At 42.0% G+C, this 17,544-nt stretch overlaps 1 protein-coding gene across 2 annotated transcripts in view; it reads right to left on the bottom strand.

Annotated features, from left to right (window-relative positions):
• The window catches only part of GNG12 (G protein subunit gamma 12), a 67,733-nt gene that overhangs the window by 6,935 nt on the left and 43,254 nt on the right, over positions 1-17,544 (bottom strand). For both annotated transcript variants that reach the window (XM_048496813.1, XM_048496811.1), the window contains exon 2: positions 6,501-6,618. In XM_048496813.1, the coding sequence (XP_048352770.1) occupies positions 6,501-6,596 (96 nt within the window). In that variant the 5' untranslated portion in view covers positions 6,597-6,618. The remainder of the gene's footprint in view (positions 1-6,500; positions 6,619-17,544) is intronic.

Here is a 17,544-nt window from a genome sequence, read left to right as displayed (position 1 = left end):
AGCTGCGAATTTACTGATAGGGCACGTAGCTCAGAAATTCTTCTTGCTGACGTGATCGCAATCAAGAAAATCAGTTTCATCCTGAGCCATCGCAGAGGTATCGATTGGATGGGTTCGAATGGAGGTTTTGTGAGCGCATTCAGTACGGTGTTCAGTTTCCATGAAGGAAATCGATGAATCACTGGTGGTTGACTTTGCTTTACTCCTTTTAAGAATCTAATGATGTCTGGATGTTTGGTGGCACTGTGGCCCTGAAGTCGGATCCAGACGGTGGATAGTGCAGCCATCTGTCTTTTAAGGGTCGCGCTTTTGAGGCCCCGCTCGGCTCCCTCTTGCAGGAAGGCCAGGACCTGTGACACCTTTGGGTGCAAGGGGTCGGTGCGATGAGTGTTTGCCCATTTGACAAAGGATCTCCAGGAGGAGTCGTAAATTCTGAGAGTGGATGGCCTTCGTGCTGCGATGATGGTGTTGATCACTTTTTGGGAGTATCCTTTCCTTTCTAAAGCTGCGCGTTTAAGTGCCATGCGGTTAAGCAAAACCACTCTGGGTTGTGGTGTAGAATGGGGCCCTGGGACAGCATATCTGGGGGCGTGGGAAGACGGAGTGGTGGAGCGACTGACAGCTGTAGAATGGATGAAAACCATGGCCTTCTCGGCCACCATGGTGCGACTAGAATAATCTCTGCTCCCTCCTTCCAGACTTTCCTCAGGAGCTTGGGGATGACTGGCACAGGTGGGAAGGCATATAACAGGCCTGGAGGCCACTCTGAGGTCAGTGCATCGGTGGCCGCTGCACTGGGGTGATGGAATCTGGTGAAGAAGATTGGCAGCTGGTGGTTTTTCTCCGAAGCGAAGAGGTCTACCTGCGCTGTCCCAAAACGTTGACTGATCTGCAGAAATATGGATGGGTGAAGTTTCCATTCCGCTTCCGTGATGGTCTGGCGACTCAGCCAGTCGGCTTCCACGTTGAGATTTCCTCTGATATGTTCTGCTGTCAGTGACTTGAGGTGTTTCTCCGCCCAGGACAGGATGATGGCTGCCTCCTGATGTAGCTGGAGGGATCTGGAGCCCCCTTGATTGTTGAGGTGGGCTTTTGCTGCCACATTGTCCGTTCTCACCAGTACGTGGTGGCCTTGGATGAATTGGTGGAAGTGTTGAAGGGATAGTCGAATGGCCATCATCTCCAGTAGGTTGATAGGAAGCCGAGTCTGGTTGGGATTCCAAACTCCTTGGGCTATGCTGTGTTGACTGGAGGCTCCCCAGCCGCGTAGGCTGGCGTCTGTGAATATTTGTATTTTTTGGTCTTGGAGATAAATCTTTCCGGTGGAGAGATTTTTTAGGCGTGACCACCAGATGAGACTGTGACTGACTTGTGTTGAGAGGACAAGCGTTTTGTCCTTCTTTTGCATGATATGCCACTGGTGGGGTCGTAGAAATCTCTGGAGCGCTCTTGCATGGAATCTCCCCCACTGCAGCATATCTATGATGGAGATAAAGAGACCCATCAGTTTGGCTAGTTGTAGTAGGGCCACCCGTCTTGCTTTTATGAAGGATGTTGGAAGCCTCTGGATTTTTAAGGCTTTGGCATGAGGTATGAATAGCGCGTTGGCCTTGGTGTCTATTATGGCTCCGAGGTGTTCCATGCGCGTGGTGGGCACTAGTGAACTTTTTTGTAAGTTGATTAAGAAGCCATGATAGTCCAGCGTCGTCATCACTAATTGGACGTCCCTCCTTGCCTGTTCCTTGGACGTTGATCTTATTAGGATATCGTCCAGGTAAGGGTGGACGTGGATGCCCCTTTCTCTGAGGGCCGTGATGGGCGCTAGTAGTACCTTGGTGAAGACTCTGGGGGCTGTGGCGAGCCCGAACGGTAAAGCTTTGTATTGGAAATGTTGGTCTTCTACCGCGAATCTCAGGAAGCACCTGTGTCGGGGGCTGATGGGCACGTGCAGGTACGCTTCGGTGAGGTCCAGTGATGTTAGGTGGTCCCCTGGTCGAAGGTTCTCCACGATGGACCTGAGGGTCTCCATCTTGAAGCGACGTAGTCTGATGGATCTGTTGACATATCGTAGGTTCAAGATGGCTCGCCATTCTCCGTTCCTCTTGGGAACAGTAAAGAAGTGGGAGTAGACTCCGCAGAAGGGTTCCGAAGGGGGTACCTGCTCTATGGCTTGGATTTGTAGGAGGTGACGAATGGCCTCCTGAGTTCTTAGTCTCTTTTCCTGGTTTCTGAGAGTGGGAAAGGCTTGGAACCTTGGTTTTGGTATTCTGAAGAACTCTATGAGGTAGCCGGTGGTGATTACCTCCAGTGTCCATCGGTCGACATGGCTGCCCGCCCAACGGTGATGGAACTTTTGAAGTCGGGCGCCGACCGGGGTACTTGTTTTGTCATGATCTGGCGGGGCGGTCTGGCTGGAAGGGTTTGCCTCCTCTGCCTGATCTGAAGTTTGAGGTACGAAAGGAAGACTGGTTAGAGTTATTGTTTGCGTTGTTGTAGTTGGCACGCCTGCGTGGGGCGTTGGAATTGGGCCAGTGTCTGCCATCTCTGGAGGTGCGTGGTAGGGTGCGCTGGGACCTGAATGTGGAATAGGATTTGTAACCTGAGCCCTGTTCTGATCTAACGTACTTAGGCATGGTCTTTTTGTTTCCTTTGGACTCAACCAAGACTGCGTCCAGGTCCTTACCAAACAGTCTTGCACCGTGGTAATTGTATGTGGAGACTACTTGTTCTGAATGGAAATCGGCCTGCCAGGCTCTAAGCCAGGCTTGTCTCCTGACAACTACTCCTAGGCCCAGGATGCGGGACACTAGGTAAGGGCGTCTAAGTTGGAGTCTGCCCAGAAGGAAACTGCTGACAGCATCCTTTCCATGCCTTCTCTAATTCCTACGTGTTCAGGGGGGATGATGGAGAGGATTCTTCGAGCCCATATGATAGCGGCTCTGGCCATAGTGGCCGAAGGGGCTAATGTTCTTAACACTAAAGCTAAGCGATCGTGCATTCTTTTGAGTAAGATCTCACCCTTTTTATCAAAGGGGTCCTTTAGTGTGCCCTCTCCATCCTTAGTAACAAGGCCCCCCACGGGGGCGTCCACTAGTGGTGTTTGTAGCATGTCGTGTATGTGGTCTGGGAGCACGTATAGTTTTTTGAGAAGGGAGGGATAGCTTTTATTGGCATCAAGGTTGAGCCATTCCCTCTTGATTTTCTTCTCGAAGTACTCCGGTAAGGGAAGGCACGAGGGGTTTCCTCAGATTGAGGGAAGATTACTTTGGTCCCTCTGGGGCATCCCTTAACTGGTTTTTTGGATCCATCTGGAACAGACGGATCTTCTGCGTCTTCATCATCGTGAAGTTCTAAAGCCGAGATGGTTTTGGTGATCATGAGCGGGAGCTCCTCTTGTTTGAAAAATCTTTTACATTGCTCATGGGGTTCGGTAGGGATTTCCTCTCCCTCAGAGAAGTGTTCTACCGGTTCTAGGGTTTCTCCCTCGCTACTCCCCTCCTCAGGAACGTTAAGGGGGTCCCTGTAGGCTGAGGTAGAGAGAATTGGGCTGTGAGATGTGGAAGAGGAACTGGAGCTATATCTCCTCCTGCGTTTATTTCTATGGCTGGATCTATGGCGCCCTCTGCTGCGGCTTTTTTGTTTTTGTTTGTCATAAATGGAGATCTCTTTTCTTAACTTTTTGGTAAAGAGGTGCATTAACTGCGCAGGGGAGGCATTGGCCCAGGAAGACGTATCTGTTAAGGAGATGGTTTTAGATGAAGTACCTCCACCCTCCACCGGGGCCCGCTCTTGCCTTGTCTGCTCTGTGTCTGAGACACTGAGGCTGGATCTGCTGTGCGCGTCCTCCTCCTCCTGACTGATGTCTTCGCCGCCCCCTCTCTCTGCAGAAGAGCAGGATCGCTCTCTGCCTTCCGCTTCGGTCTGGGGTGGAGTGGGGCGTGGGGGAGTTGCGGAGCTTCGCCATCCACGTCCTGCAAGGGGACGCTGGTGCTCCGGTCCTGGGCGGCGGCCTCCGTTTGCTTGCGGCGATTGGCTGGGGCCGCTTTCGTTTTCGCGCCTTTTTCTCCCGCCGAGGCCGGCGGTCCTGCTGGCGCTGCCTTGGCCGCCGCGGATTTTGTGGCTTTTTTAGGAGCCTCCGACGCGGCGTTTGATTTTTCGGGGCGTTGCTTCCCGTGGCGGGTAGCTGCCCGGGTGCCTTCTGCCGCGGACCTTCCATAGGCCTCACGCGGCGGTGAGAAAGAGCGCAGGGAGGCCATGTGAGAAGCCTATGCATTGCTGCAGCTTTTTAAAGTCTTTCTCTCTCTCTCCACTTTTTTCCCGCCTAAGGCGAGGAAGGGGGGGGGGGATGACGGACACGGACACAGACACAAAACTTACTGGGTAAGGAGACACACCAGAAGGAAAAAATAGAGTAAGGAACCTAAGAGGATTGGAGCACTAGCCAAGCCCTGCACTCCCTATCTAGGCAGGAACAATACTGAGCAAGGATGGGTGTCTAAGCCCTCCTCAGGAAGTGACGACAAAATTAGGTCCTGCCTCCCTGAGAATGAGCTAGGAATCACCCAATCAGGATGCCCGAGCCTCACCTCCAGGAGAAGAAAAATATTCAAATGGCAGGAGGCACTTTTGAAATGGAACTTTTGTGTTCCTCCACGTAGGCTCCTGATCTCCCTGGAATTCCTGGAGGACAGGACAGGAGACCCCAGGTGCATGAGATGCAAAACAAATTTCTGCAGAGTGGAACGATTTAACAAAAATCACACAAATCCTCCTATTAGTGGAAATCCTCGGTATCCAACCCTAATACATGCCAAATGAGATGTCATGTTTATTTATTTTGGGCGTTTGGAAATGTGTCACTTTTTTTAACAACTTGCAATGGCTTAAATATATATATACAATTTACATAATTAAATAAGGTATTGTCATTAGTGATTAGTAATTACAGCAAGCAAAAGCAGCAGTTGACTTGCAGCTTCTCAAAAACGTAATCATCATCATGCACAAGCCACTAATTCTTCCAAAACAATGACTGAAAAAAGAACCTGCTCTACATGATACAATTTGTTTCCTGCTCTTTCAAAAGACAGATTATGGGGGGAAAAAGAATCCAGTAAATATGATGACAACATTAAATGAACATTAATTGCAGTCAGAAAACAGGTTATCTGATTTAGAGGCAATAATTTTAGTCTAAAAGCAGCAGACAAAATTATTTTGATTGAGTCTACAGCTCTTCAGAACTAGATTTTTTTCATGTCTTTCAGCAGAGCAACATTCCTAGAGTTCCCTGTGCATCTTGATGCCATTTTAGGAAAAATTCTTGGTGACAAAAGATTCTTAGCCTCTAGTTATATACAGAGAAATCTCAATATACTTAACTATTGATCATGCAATCAGCATAATTAGTCTAACTGAAAACAATGTAACCTTTTCTGCACTACACTTATACTTCAATCTCCACATATACATGATATATTTTGACTGTAAATTAATTTGTAGCTGCATATGACATTCTTACCTGCCTACAATCCAACTGCTATTATTTATGTATAGTATCACAAAAAATAACATTTATAAAAACATTTAAAAATCTCAGCTCATCCATGAGTCTCAAACCCATCTTCCACCCCCACCTGTAATGCATAAAAACCACTAGCACAATTAACAGTTAATAAAAATATTTTACAACTGCTAATGTAATTATTTATTTACTAAAAGAGGACAGTTGAAAGCCCACACAGGGCATTTAGGACTACAGTAGGAGAAAAACTTCTGCAACAAGTTTTAAATGGGTCTTTCATTTTTATATTGGAGAAGTTTGTCAGTTTGATTCAGTATTGAAGGCCAGATACTTCCATTAGTTTTAGAATGGCCTATTTCCCAAATGTCTCTTTTGTCTGTCTCTCTGTATTCATGCTGATTTTTCTTTCTTTTTAGCTTTTGCAAAAGATGTGGGTTAGGGCAGGAAAGATTAATGTATTTATTTAAAATAGGGTGTTTGGGAGTTGTTGATATCAGATACATATGTAAAATTAGCAAATAAAATGTATGAAATATCCTATTAATGACCAGCTGTTCAGAGATAATGCACACTGATCAGGCAATACTGAAAATACCACAATATTGCTGGTCATTTGTGCATATCCTCTATGATGTCCAGTTGCTTAGCTTGTATCTTCCACTGATCATATATACACAAACGCATCTTCAATATAGCAGAAGTACAACAGTCTGGCTGCCTGGGTTTAGGTGGAGTAACAGGTTCTGAATACCAGCTCATTACAGATATCTGAATAATTTACACAGAATCTTAGGGCTTAAGTTGCAACATGCATTGTCTGAAAATGGATTGCAACACTAAGAACTGCTATCTAACCACTATCCTTCAAAAAGATATCTCAGGAGCAACAATATTTTTAAAGCCAGCATTTGGTAAACACATTTGCCATTTTTCAAAATAAGTCACTAAATGAGCGGGACAAAAGTCTTGTTCTTACCTTTATTCGTTCTATAGATGCTTCTATTCTCAACTGCTGAACAGTTCTTCTGGCCTGAGCTATGTTGTTTGTTGTGCCAGAGGTTTTGCTAGACATTTTCAGCAAGCTCTTTTAAGTGCTATTAAGAAAAGAAAAACTCATCCACTTAATTTTCTGTCAACAAATGATGGCCAATAATCAAAACTAGGAACTACCGTTCAGCAAGAAGCAAGCTTGTTGTAACAGAAGCACATCACAACAGAAAGATACAATAATTGCAAGCTAATAAAGCATTAGGAGTGAGTTTCATGGACTCATGTTGATCTCAAATATTTTGCAAAGAGAACTAATCAAGAAAATTTTGGTTATGCATTTACGATCCATTTATCCCAAGCAACTCCAAAAAACTAAGAGAAGAGGACTTCATCATGATTATTGCTGATAAATTTGACATCAACTTCAAACCACAAAGGGCTTTATTCTATCCTTGTATAACTATTTATTTACTGTATTCGTAATCTGGATCTCAAGGCATGTTGCAGGGTATAAAACAATGCAATCAGACAGGATAAGATAATAAATGAGCAACTCAATTGGACTAGGATTTCAGAATTAAAGAACAATGTAAATAGATATCTAAGGCAAGGTATATTATAAACAATACAGAAAGTAGATTTCAAGGTATAGGATAATGCAGTAAAAACAGGCAATGCCTACTATAATCACTGCAAATGACACCCTAGCTTGACTCAGTTGATTCGGCCACGTAAATCCATGCTATGGTTAACTCAAGGCTAGAAAACAATAATGCACATGCCATTAAAGACAACTTGGAGACTCCACCTGGTGCAGAATGCTGTAGTTCAGTAACTATTGGGCATTAGGCAGTACATGCATGTCACACCCATTCTGTAGACACTTCACTAGTTACTGATCAGTTAATGAGTTGAGTTTAGAGTTCTGATTATCACCTACAAAACCCTTAATGGCCTTCATCATACCTGCAGGACTGCCTATCCACTATGCTCCACTCCAACAGCTTTGCTTATCAGAGCAAAGTTCCAAGGGGCTACCTTTGCAACGGCTAACTAAACTAAAGGAAAACTAAAGGAAAATGGAAGAGCATTTATTCCCTGAACTCCTGATAGATGGAAGTCCTAGGACTCTGCACAATCCAAATACTGTATAAAATACATTTTCAAATTTTCCCATTTTCTCTAAATATTCTATTCTAAAGCAAGGCTACAACAGAAGTTAATGTCTATGAAATGTGAGGTGATGTCAGGATATCATCCAATGACACATGTGAACCAGAAACAACAGGCAGTCCTAAAAAAAAATCCTTCCTTTGGCTAGCCCAAATTGAATTGGGTATCACTGCTGGAGACGAGGATGAGAGTTCAGAGTTTTAGCAATTCTGTGAATTGTCAATATTTTGATAATCATGTTTAGCCAAAAGCTGGCCACAGTAGCACATGACAGCGTGGGCAGAATGGTTCTCTGGATTCTGTAATGGCACACAAGTGATCAAAATACAACCTTTGGTCGATTCCACACAGCATAATAATAATGGGTTACATCTGTTATTTTTTTAATCCGCATCTATTTTATTCCGTTTTTGCCCTTCGCATAGGTGCCTGTTTTCCAGGAAGGAAATAATCTGTTTTCTTTCTGCCCCTTTGCACGAACCCGCTTTTTTCCCTACAATGCAAATGCACAGGTGCAAACATCCTGTTTTCCCTGTGTCCTGACTGGCAGTTCCACCACCACAGTCCCCATTCCGCCCACTCCCATTCTCTGCTAAGAGAACACTTCCAATTGGTGGAGAATCTACAGTAGCCCTGGGAGCCCAAGTAGGACCTCCCCCTCCCATTTCTCCAGCGTGGAAAAAAAGTTTTGGACTTTGAAACCATGACACATGTAAACATGAAGCATGCAACACCCCCTTAACGGTGATATAAAAAAAACTGTCCAAAAAGGAAGCAAAGCAACATGCCCCATCTTAGAAGGTGGTTTTGTAGGGATAGCTGCTGTTTAAAGGGAAAGTCAGTGTATATGAGTGAAGCTACATTTGATATACATTTTTTAAAAAACTGCATAAAATAGAGTTCAATGTTATTATTGATGGAACACATTATAGGTGTGCCTGCTTTTAAAGACTCTGGAAATTTCACAAGATAAACATGGCAGCTTGCTAACTGGGACTGGGTACAATGAAAATATTTCACCTATACCAAAAGATATAAGTGGCTTCCAGTTCATTTCTGAAAAAAGGTTTAACTCTTTGCCTTTAAAAAACCATTTTACAAAATTTAAAAGTTTAACTTTTTACCTTAAAAGTCTGAAAACAGTGGTATCAAGCAGACTGCCTTCTCTATTATGACTATACATCTGAGATGATACATGAGAAATTATATTCCTAAATTTCATTAAATTCAGAAGCTCATTTTCAGTATCCTAAATACCTGACTTACAATATTGAATCCCTCAGAGCATCCTCGCTTATTGGAAAACTTGGCAGGCGAGACACAACTTTCCCATCATCAATAGTGTGGGATAGTTGATGTTCATGGAAAAGATATGTGAATTCTATGCATATAAAATTGGCAAAACTAGAGGGCTTCATAGCAGTAGCCATAGGGCAAGTACAGTGTCTGTTCATGGCATCCACAAGGGAAACATCTACAATCTGAGATAGGAAAATGTATTAACTGGACCAGTATCCATATTCATAGGTAGTTATTAGTATATCAAATAATTTTTGTCTGCCTGCACAATGTGTCATCATCCATGTTTCCTGGCAGACACTTTAGTTCTTACCCGTCCTTAACAAACAAATCCATGTGAGAGGCCTGAGATGAGAGGGAATATAATATGAGAGGAATTCTCTGAGAGGGTTTAGTGCCAGAGGAAGGGAAACCAATTTTAAGTGTTTCCTTGCTAACAAGTATTTTCATCTTATGAAGACAAAAAAATACATCCTTTGCCTCCCACTACAAAATCAAACCTTTATAGTGTAACATGGTGCTTAGCACTACAGACATTCAAGCCCTCTACCACAGAGCAAGGGCAGTAGATCTCCAGTCTGAAGTTTCAGGTCCTGGTGCATCACAAACAATCTTCAGGAAAGAATAGGAAAATCATGATCAAGTCTCAGGAAAGAGGTCCATGAAGGAAAAGTTCTTTTTGCATAACCAAAGGAAACTGAGGCACATTTTGGCAGAAAGATATGGAGAAGGAAATAAAAAATCAAACTTGAACAAGCTTGTTTTAAATGTCTCTGCCGGATCTGCCAGACATAAAATCTTACAGCAAGAGATCATATTTCCAGTTGTGAAACTAAGTAAATAAAAGTATGAATGCTGACTGCTTTGGACAAGAATATCTTCAAAAGACAGTTTACTAGAATTAGAAGTACTCCTTGCCAAACATTCCTTAACACAATCCCAAGGGATACATCTGTGCGGATGTGTTTATAATGCTACCAGTAACAGAGCTAACTTCAGCTATATTATTCTCTCATCAGGAATCCAGAAGAATAATGAACATTAACAGACAGTGACTAGTAATATTTTTTCTTAAAAAAACAACAACAACTAGGTAGAGGCAATGTTTAACAGAGCAGAAAATCAGGACATGACCGTTAAATACTTGTGTTTGGCTGGGTTATGCCCCAAGGCTTTACAAAATTAAGCACTTAAATTCCCACTGATTTTAGCAGAAGAAATATATGTGCTGAACCTCCCCAGCTTTGAATGTATCATTGACCACATTTTAAAAAGACAAATTTGGACAATATAAAAATTGTGGGGGGGCGGGGACGGGGGGGGGGCTCTTTTTATCTCTTTCAGGAGGCTATTCCACAAGAAGGGTGAGTGACTGAAAATGTCTGAAAAATGTGCCATTACCTAAAATTGTGAAAGTCAGCAGGCCCCAAAGCAAACTGTTACAAATGCTTAAACGGAGTATTTTAACATTTCAAAGACAATTATTTTAATAACATCATTTTTGTACAAAGCATTTTATGTTATTTATATAGGTTATCTTCAAATACTTTTAAGCTCCTAGCAAAAATCAAATTGGTTATACAGCATAGCAGTAATTCAGGTTCAAATAAGTGGAGGGGGTGTGTGTTTTTCTTCTTTCAAGGATATTTTGAACATTTTGGACTTGCCTACAGGGAAGACACAAGAGTAGAACCTCTATTAAAAATGCTCTGCAGTGTAGATCTAAAAGTGCTATACGTTGTGTAAGAGTGTTACTGCGCTACCGGATAACTTTTCAGTGATTTCAGCTCCTGCTCCAGCTCTCGATAGCGCAGGGAAATGACCAGGACTCAGACACAGCGAGTATAGTAAAATAGCAAAATTCTTTATTGAGATGCCGACCTAAGTATCAGCACCTCCGTTCCACAGCAACTGCCCTGCCTAGCAGCTTTACAAGGCATTTTAAACACTTTCTCCTGCCGGGAAATCCGGGAGACTACGGAACAACCCACCACCATTCATTAACAAAAACAGAGGAACCAATCAAGAGAAAAGGGGCAGTCCTTTCTTGAATTTCGCGGTAGATTCAGGGCGAGGTGATGACGTAGGAGTTGTTAAGTCCAAGGCAGGAAAAGCACAAAGGATCCACTGGGTGATAGGATCAAGAAACGAAACTTTTACGGTGCAGAACCCTTATCTACCAGGTGATGAGATCAGGGCAGAGTAATGTCCGTCTTCTGAGGCTTCCTTTGTTACAGAACTGGTCTCAGTTTGTGAATGAAAAGGGGATTACTAAGGTGGGGCAGGGCTGGGCTTTCACCTGCGTTCCTGCCTTGAGAAAGGGGAGTATACACAAATACAGAACAAATCCTATCTTCTACCTAATACAAACATTATTTCTATCTATAATTACAGAAAAATAAAATACAGTTTCATTTTATTCTTAAACAAGAATCAGAAATGGATTTCTTTATTTCTGACACCGCTATCTAGAGCACTTCCACTGACATGACAGCACTTCTATATCAGGGAGAGTGATTTCCCCCACTTCCACCTAAAGTCCTGCTGTGCCCCTTTTGCTCTTCCTAGGAGCCACCTGACACCAGAAGAAAAATTTCAGGAGGTTTAGAGGCTGCAGAACAATGGGGGAGCTGGGAAAGTTCTGTATAGCAATTTGGATTAATCCCTATATTATTTTTACATATGCAAACAAAACAAAACCCTTAGAAGAGACTATTAGTGTTGGTACTGTATTAATTAAAATCATCCTCCTGGCTTTATATAGTTAAATACACACACACAACTGTCCTACTTTAAAAAATAATTACAACCTGACTAATCTGTGGTAAAACCAAACTGCTACAGTAAAACCAAAAACATATAATTAAGACTTTAATAATAAAATGGCTGAAGTTTAACCATGGCCTAACATATTTGAACCCTATCACTAAAAATTAGCCAAGAAAAGGAGGACTGAAGAGTTGGATGAATGAGCCAGGATTGCTACGTCTAGAGACCATATTAACAAGAGAATTTTGCTAATTATGACTACTGTTGTCATTACTGCATTGTGAACTGGCAATTCTAAGGGGATACCAGGGTCAAAAAGCAATAAGAGGCTGCTGAGTTTCACATAGGCCGTTTCCACATGGGCGGAATATGGCGGCCTGGGGACAGCAAAAAAGCCATCCCCAGGCCGCCATTTGCACAGGGGGCGCAGCTGCTTCACAGCCTCACGCCGCCCGCCCGGCGTTTTCAGAGTGTGCTGGGAAGCACACTTTTCTGAAAACGCCGGCTTCCCGGCGCTCCCCCCCCACTCCCTGCCTTCACTCACCTGCTCTCCATCCCTCCGGTGCGTTGCCAGGGCCTGGGGACACGCCCCCCTGCTCTGCAACACAGAAGCAGGCGCACAGGACAGGGGAGGCGTGTCCCCAGGCCCCGGCGACGCGCTGGAGGGCCAGAGAGCAGGTGAGTCGACCGGGCGACGGCGCCCAGCAGCGCCGTCTTCCCGGTTCTTTCTGGGACCGTCCATGCGGACGGTCCCAGCGTCGTTGGGTCGGCATCAGAAACGCCGACCCAAGCCATTCCGCCTCCGTGCGGAAAGGGCCATACTGATTCAAACTAACCAGCCAATACATTGGCTACAGATTCCTCAAGGTGCTGAAGAACATTTATCTGTCCAAAAATGTATAAATCTGCCTTTCTCCCAGAAAATTGGGAGCCAGAGGGAATGTCAGGATAAAATAATTCAAAGCATAAATAAAAACAGCTAAAACAATATTCAACAATATCATAGAACAGCCAATAAAATACAACACGAACAAAATCTTTCAATAGATGACTGCTCACACAATCCAATAAAACACAACACGAACAAAATCTTTCAATAGATGACTGCTCACACAATCACCAGAAGAATGTAAGCCTTCCATGTTCTGTGCCCGCTTATGCAGCAACACTGTGAACAATTTGGTCTTGTAGCCCTTCTGAAATGACAGTGTTTGTGTATGCGCGTGTGAGCATTCGCACACTCTCTTCATCTCTTTTAGCAGCCCATTCTGCAAGAAGGATGAGTGATTGGAAATGTCTGTAAACAAGCAGCAGCTGATTGCATCTCGGTGCGTTATGTTGGGGAACACAAAGGCAACACAGCTGTATTAAGCAGAGGTGCCACATACCCAGAGGAGCAATTCTTTGTTTATGCAGATCATATATACAATCACCTTCCAAATAGAAGAAAAGATGCCTGAGAACAGGAGACATGACTCAACGAAGCTTGGAAATATCTGTTTGCTGTAGTAAGGGATGCAAGTACAATTTCAAATCAATATTTGAATCATTGATTGTAATTGTACTGTTGTACAAGTTGACTGTAATTGATTGTACAAGTTGATTGTAATTGACTGATTCAACAAATGGTACAAGAGTTGCAACTTTTCTGAACAAATCAACAAGAAAGTTCCTAAATTCTTTTTGACTGTATTCAAGTTTTGGAACCACGAAAGTTTAAGTGATTGTCATCATCGGTGTCATGTGAAGCCAAAGAAACAGTTTTCTTAATATTCATGAACTGTGTTCCCAATTTATATTACTCTGTCTCAACTTTTCAAATATTCTACTCAAATATTCAAAGATTTTTAGGATGAGTAGACACCTCAGTAGTTTCAAATCAAATACTGTTAGAGCATTCAGAAGACCAGCTGAATGCCTTAACTCTTATTAAACTTCATTAAGTGCTAGTCCTTCTAGAAGAAGGCTAACCTGACAAGCTTTACAGATGACTTGGTATTGGTTTTGGAAAACACCTTACATTTTTAAAGTCAAAACTGTAAGAATTTGGTATATTAACAGGTTTTTTAATTAATAAACAGAAAATAAAGGCTTTAACAAATATATGGAATTACACGATCAAATAAAGCTGATGAGTAAAAAGGGACTGAACATTAAAAAGGTGAAATATCTGGGTATTAAATTGACAAAATGTGTGGTATATTTCAAAATAATTATGTCAAAACATGGAATGAAATCAAAAAAGATTTCTCAAGATAGAACAAATTTCAGTTATCATTGCTGGGGAGAACTTCTGTGATTAAAATGAATGCTTTATCCAGAATGTCATTTTTGTTTAAAACAAAACGTATGTTCACAAATAATATTCCATTTAAACAATGGCAGAAGGATATATAAAATTTCGCCTGGCAAGGGAAAAAAACTTGGATTAAATTTAAAATCTTACAAGGTAAAAAGGAAACAGGATGATTTTGCTACCTGTTGCTTGGTTTGATTGCAAGAAAGGGTTTTGTGGAAAAACAGATGATTGCTGGAATTAGAGGGGCATGCTATGAAATTCAGATGGCATACCTATTTATAAAGTTAATGAGGATTTTAAAAATCATTATATTAGACATGCCATTCTGAGAATATGGGACAAATATAAGTTGTATCAGAAACAACTTTTATGGCTGTCATCACAAGAAGCCCTGTACAGATGAAAAATGATATTGGAAAATAGGTGGTTAACATACGAAACTTTTCTCAAGCGGAATACAAAATGAAACCGAGAGAAGATTTAATAGCAGAAAGATAGAAATGTCATTGGTTTCTCAATGCACAATTATTAGAAAAATAAAAAGCAGATAAACTATCTCATGATTCTAAATATTCTGAATTTGAAGTGGAACTTGTATCAATGATGATCATGTTGCCAAAATATATAAGTTTCTGTTGAACTAAATTTTAAACAGAGGAAGAACAAGTGAAAGATTTTACAATGAAATAGTTCAGTAACTTTGAGTACAATATACAAATGGATCAATGGGAGAATATGTGGCTAAAGGGTCTTAAATTTACATAAACTCCTGTCTCAAAAAGAATGTCTATAAAATGATGCATTGTTAATATTTGCCACTGGAAAAACTGGAAAAACCAGAAAAAATGTTCCGAATTGATGGAAATGTGAACATCATGAAGGATCATTTTACCATTTAGGGCGGAATTATAATAAAACAAACCAATTTTGGATTTAAATATATTCAACAATCCAGAAGATTTTAAAGACTAATATACAAATGAAACCAGGTCAGACAGTTTGGGAAAAGATATGGAATTTTGTTTTTAAATGTGACATTGGCAGTGAATATTATACAAGCAAAAAATGGAAAATTTCAACTATACTGACAATAGAAGAATGATTTGTCAAGATATTGGAATTGGCTGAAATGGCTAAGCTTACTTCTTCAATCGCAGAAAAGAACTTATCCAAATCTATCGATAACTGGAAACCCCTGACAGACTTTTCTCCTAAGACAGGACAAAATGAACTGATGATCTGTGGATTTGAGAACTAGCAGAATAAGAAAATGGATGTAATAAAGTGTGAAGTCTACTTAATTAGTAATAAAAATTAACTGAACTATACCTTCATAAATGTAACGAGGGAGCAAGGTGTAAATTTGTGTTTATAGTTGACACAGAGGAAATCAGGAGCCGTCCTTTTTTCCCTTGTTGTTTCTGTCTTTCAAAAAGTTTTCATAAAATTATATGCAAAAAAAAAAGTATACATAGGCATTTCCCCCACAGCCAATATATCCTGGGATAAGGAAGTGAACCCTCCCGGTTTGGGCATGAATTCTGCATGGCTTCAGCATCGAGATGTCCCTTATCCCACACCGTTCAAAAAATGATGAAATTGGGGGTTCTTTTTTTAAAAAACGCACTGCTCCCGCTCCCATGCAAACACCACAGGACATGAACTGGTTTATTTTTCCCACTTCGCCGGCTCAGACAATTGGAACGGCGGAAAAACAGGACAGTTTGGGCATTCACAGCAATGTCGGCGAGGAAAATGCAACTAAACTGGGGGCCGTGTATAATCACCTGGAGTCCTTCCTCCAGGCCTGAACACTCTGACGGGCTACTGTGCAGAGGGAGGAATCGAGATGGAAACATTCTGGTATGTATGATCCCAGTTTCCCCCGGGATAGTTTAGCTGTGGGAAAAACACCATACTGTGGCTCAGTCCAAGCACACTTTCCTGGGAGTAAACTTCACTGACTAAAAGAGGACTTCTGAGTTAACCTACTTACAGCCCAATTCTGACTAGGATGGTGGGCAGGGACAGCACCGCCCTGACCCCTTCAGATGGCTTTCTTCCAGTAAAGGAAGTCTTTTTTTTTTAAGAGGGGCAAAAATCCCACAGAGCGGCGAATAGAAATCTCTGCCAGTGGTTCAGTTGGTGCAAGGCTCTGGAAGCCAAGTAAGGCCAGCTCTGCCCCTTCTCCATCCACGGCCATGCTGGCACCAAATTTTGTGCTGGCCAGCCTGGGCAACAGAGCCAGCTTTCAGGTTGGGTGCTGTGAAGCTATGTGGTGTCCAACTGTCTAGGTTAGAATAACAGGGGTGCACTGGTGCCTGGGCTACCTGGATTGTTTCCTACAACTCTTGGCAATTTTATATATGCAAATTGTTTTTATGAGTGTGAATGAGACTGATACTGACTTTAAGTGCTTTGACTGTGCGGGAGGGAACTCTGAAAACACATGTACTCTTCGCCTAATCTAGTCAAAGTTGCACACTTCTACATTTCATTCATTTCAGATAAAAAAGCACTTTCCCCCTAAATTATACTATACTACTATGAACAGGCTTAGCTTTGGTTGTTTTACACCCTGGGCTTTTGGATGTACAACCAGATGCTTGAAGTCCTGTGTCTAGTTATTAAATCCTGCTGAAGAAAGTCCTATGACAGTCTTATGCTTTCATGATCATAGTATTAGTCTTTCCATATAAGGCAATCTGCATGCCATTTCTGGCCTTGCATTACTCAGCATGATATGGTCTTAGGTTTACTCACTGCTGAATTTTTGAGTTGATGAAAGCACAGTCTGACTAAGCAAAAGATTCTTTCTCTGGAGAGATATAAAGCCTAACCATGATCATTTTTCTTACCAACATTGTAATAATTGTATGCTCCTACTGACTTAAGAGCATTAGCTTCAATCTGAAAATAAAAAGTACTAAGGACATCAGAATGACCCCTAGTTCTGTAATGAAATAAATGAACCATTTAATAAAAAATGAACCAGTGTTGAACCTTTTAAGGCAGAGACTTCTCCTGGATGTGCTTTAGCACAGCCCTTGCCCAGGAAGGAGGTAATTACAGCACTCAAAAGATTACACAATGCACAGTAAGCATCCCCGAACTGACCTTTGTACAGGCCTCCAGCAAACAGGCAGGAAGCTTATCCATTTTAAGGAGAGATGTAGTGACTCATTTTATTCCACAGGAAACCTCTGAAATAAAGAATAAATCTACGAACATGCACTTTCCCCTTCTGGCTCACCATTCTTCCCCATCTGTTTGTTAAATTAAATACCTGTGTGGATGAAACAGGATACCAAATGCAAAGGCAGACCTGTTCTTCTAAATACTTGAATAGAAATACAGTGAAGATTTTTCAAATTCCTGCTATATTTGCCTACATTTTTCCATAAAAAACATAGTAATTTTGCCCTCTCTCATACTATGACAATAGTTTCAGTGATACCTGGTTATCAGTTAAAGGCACCATCTCACTCAA

Source organism: Sphaerodactylus townsendi, linkage group LG05 (genome assembly GCF_021028975.2).
Source record: "Sphaerodactylus townsendi isolate TG3544 linkage group LG05, MPM_Stown_v2.3, whole genome shotgun sequence".
Lineage (NCBI taxonomy): Eukaryota > Metazoa > Chordata > Lepidosauria > Squamata > Sphaerodactylidae > Sphaerodactylus > Sphaerodactylus townsendi.
The sequence above is the reverse complement of the archived record's forward strand: the minus strand, read 5'-3'. Positions and strand labels throughout refer to the sequence as shown.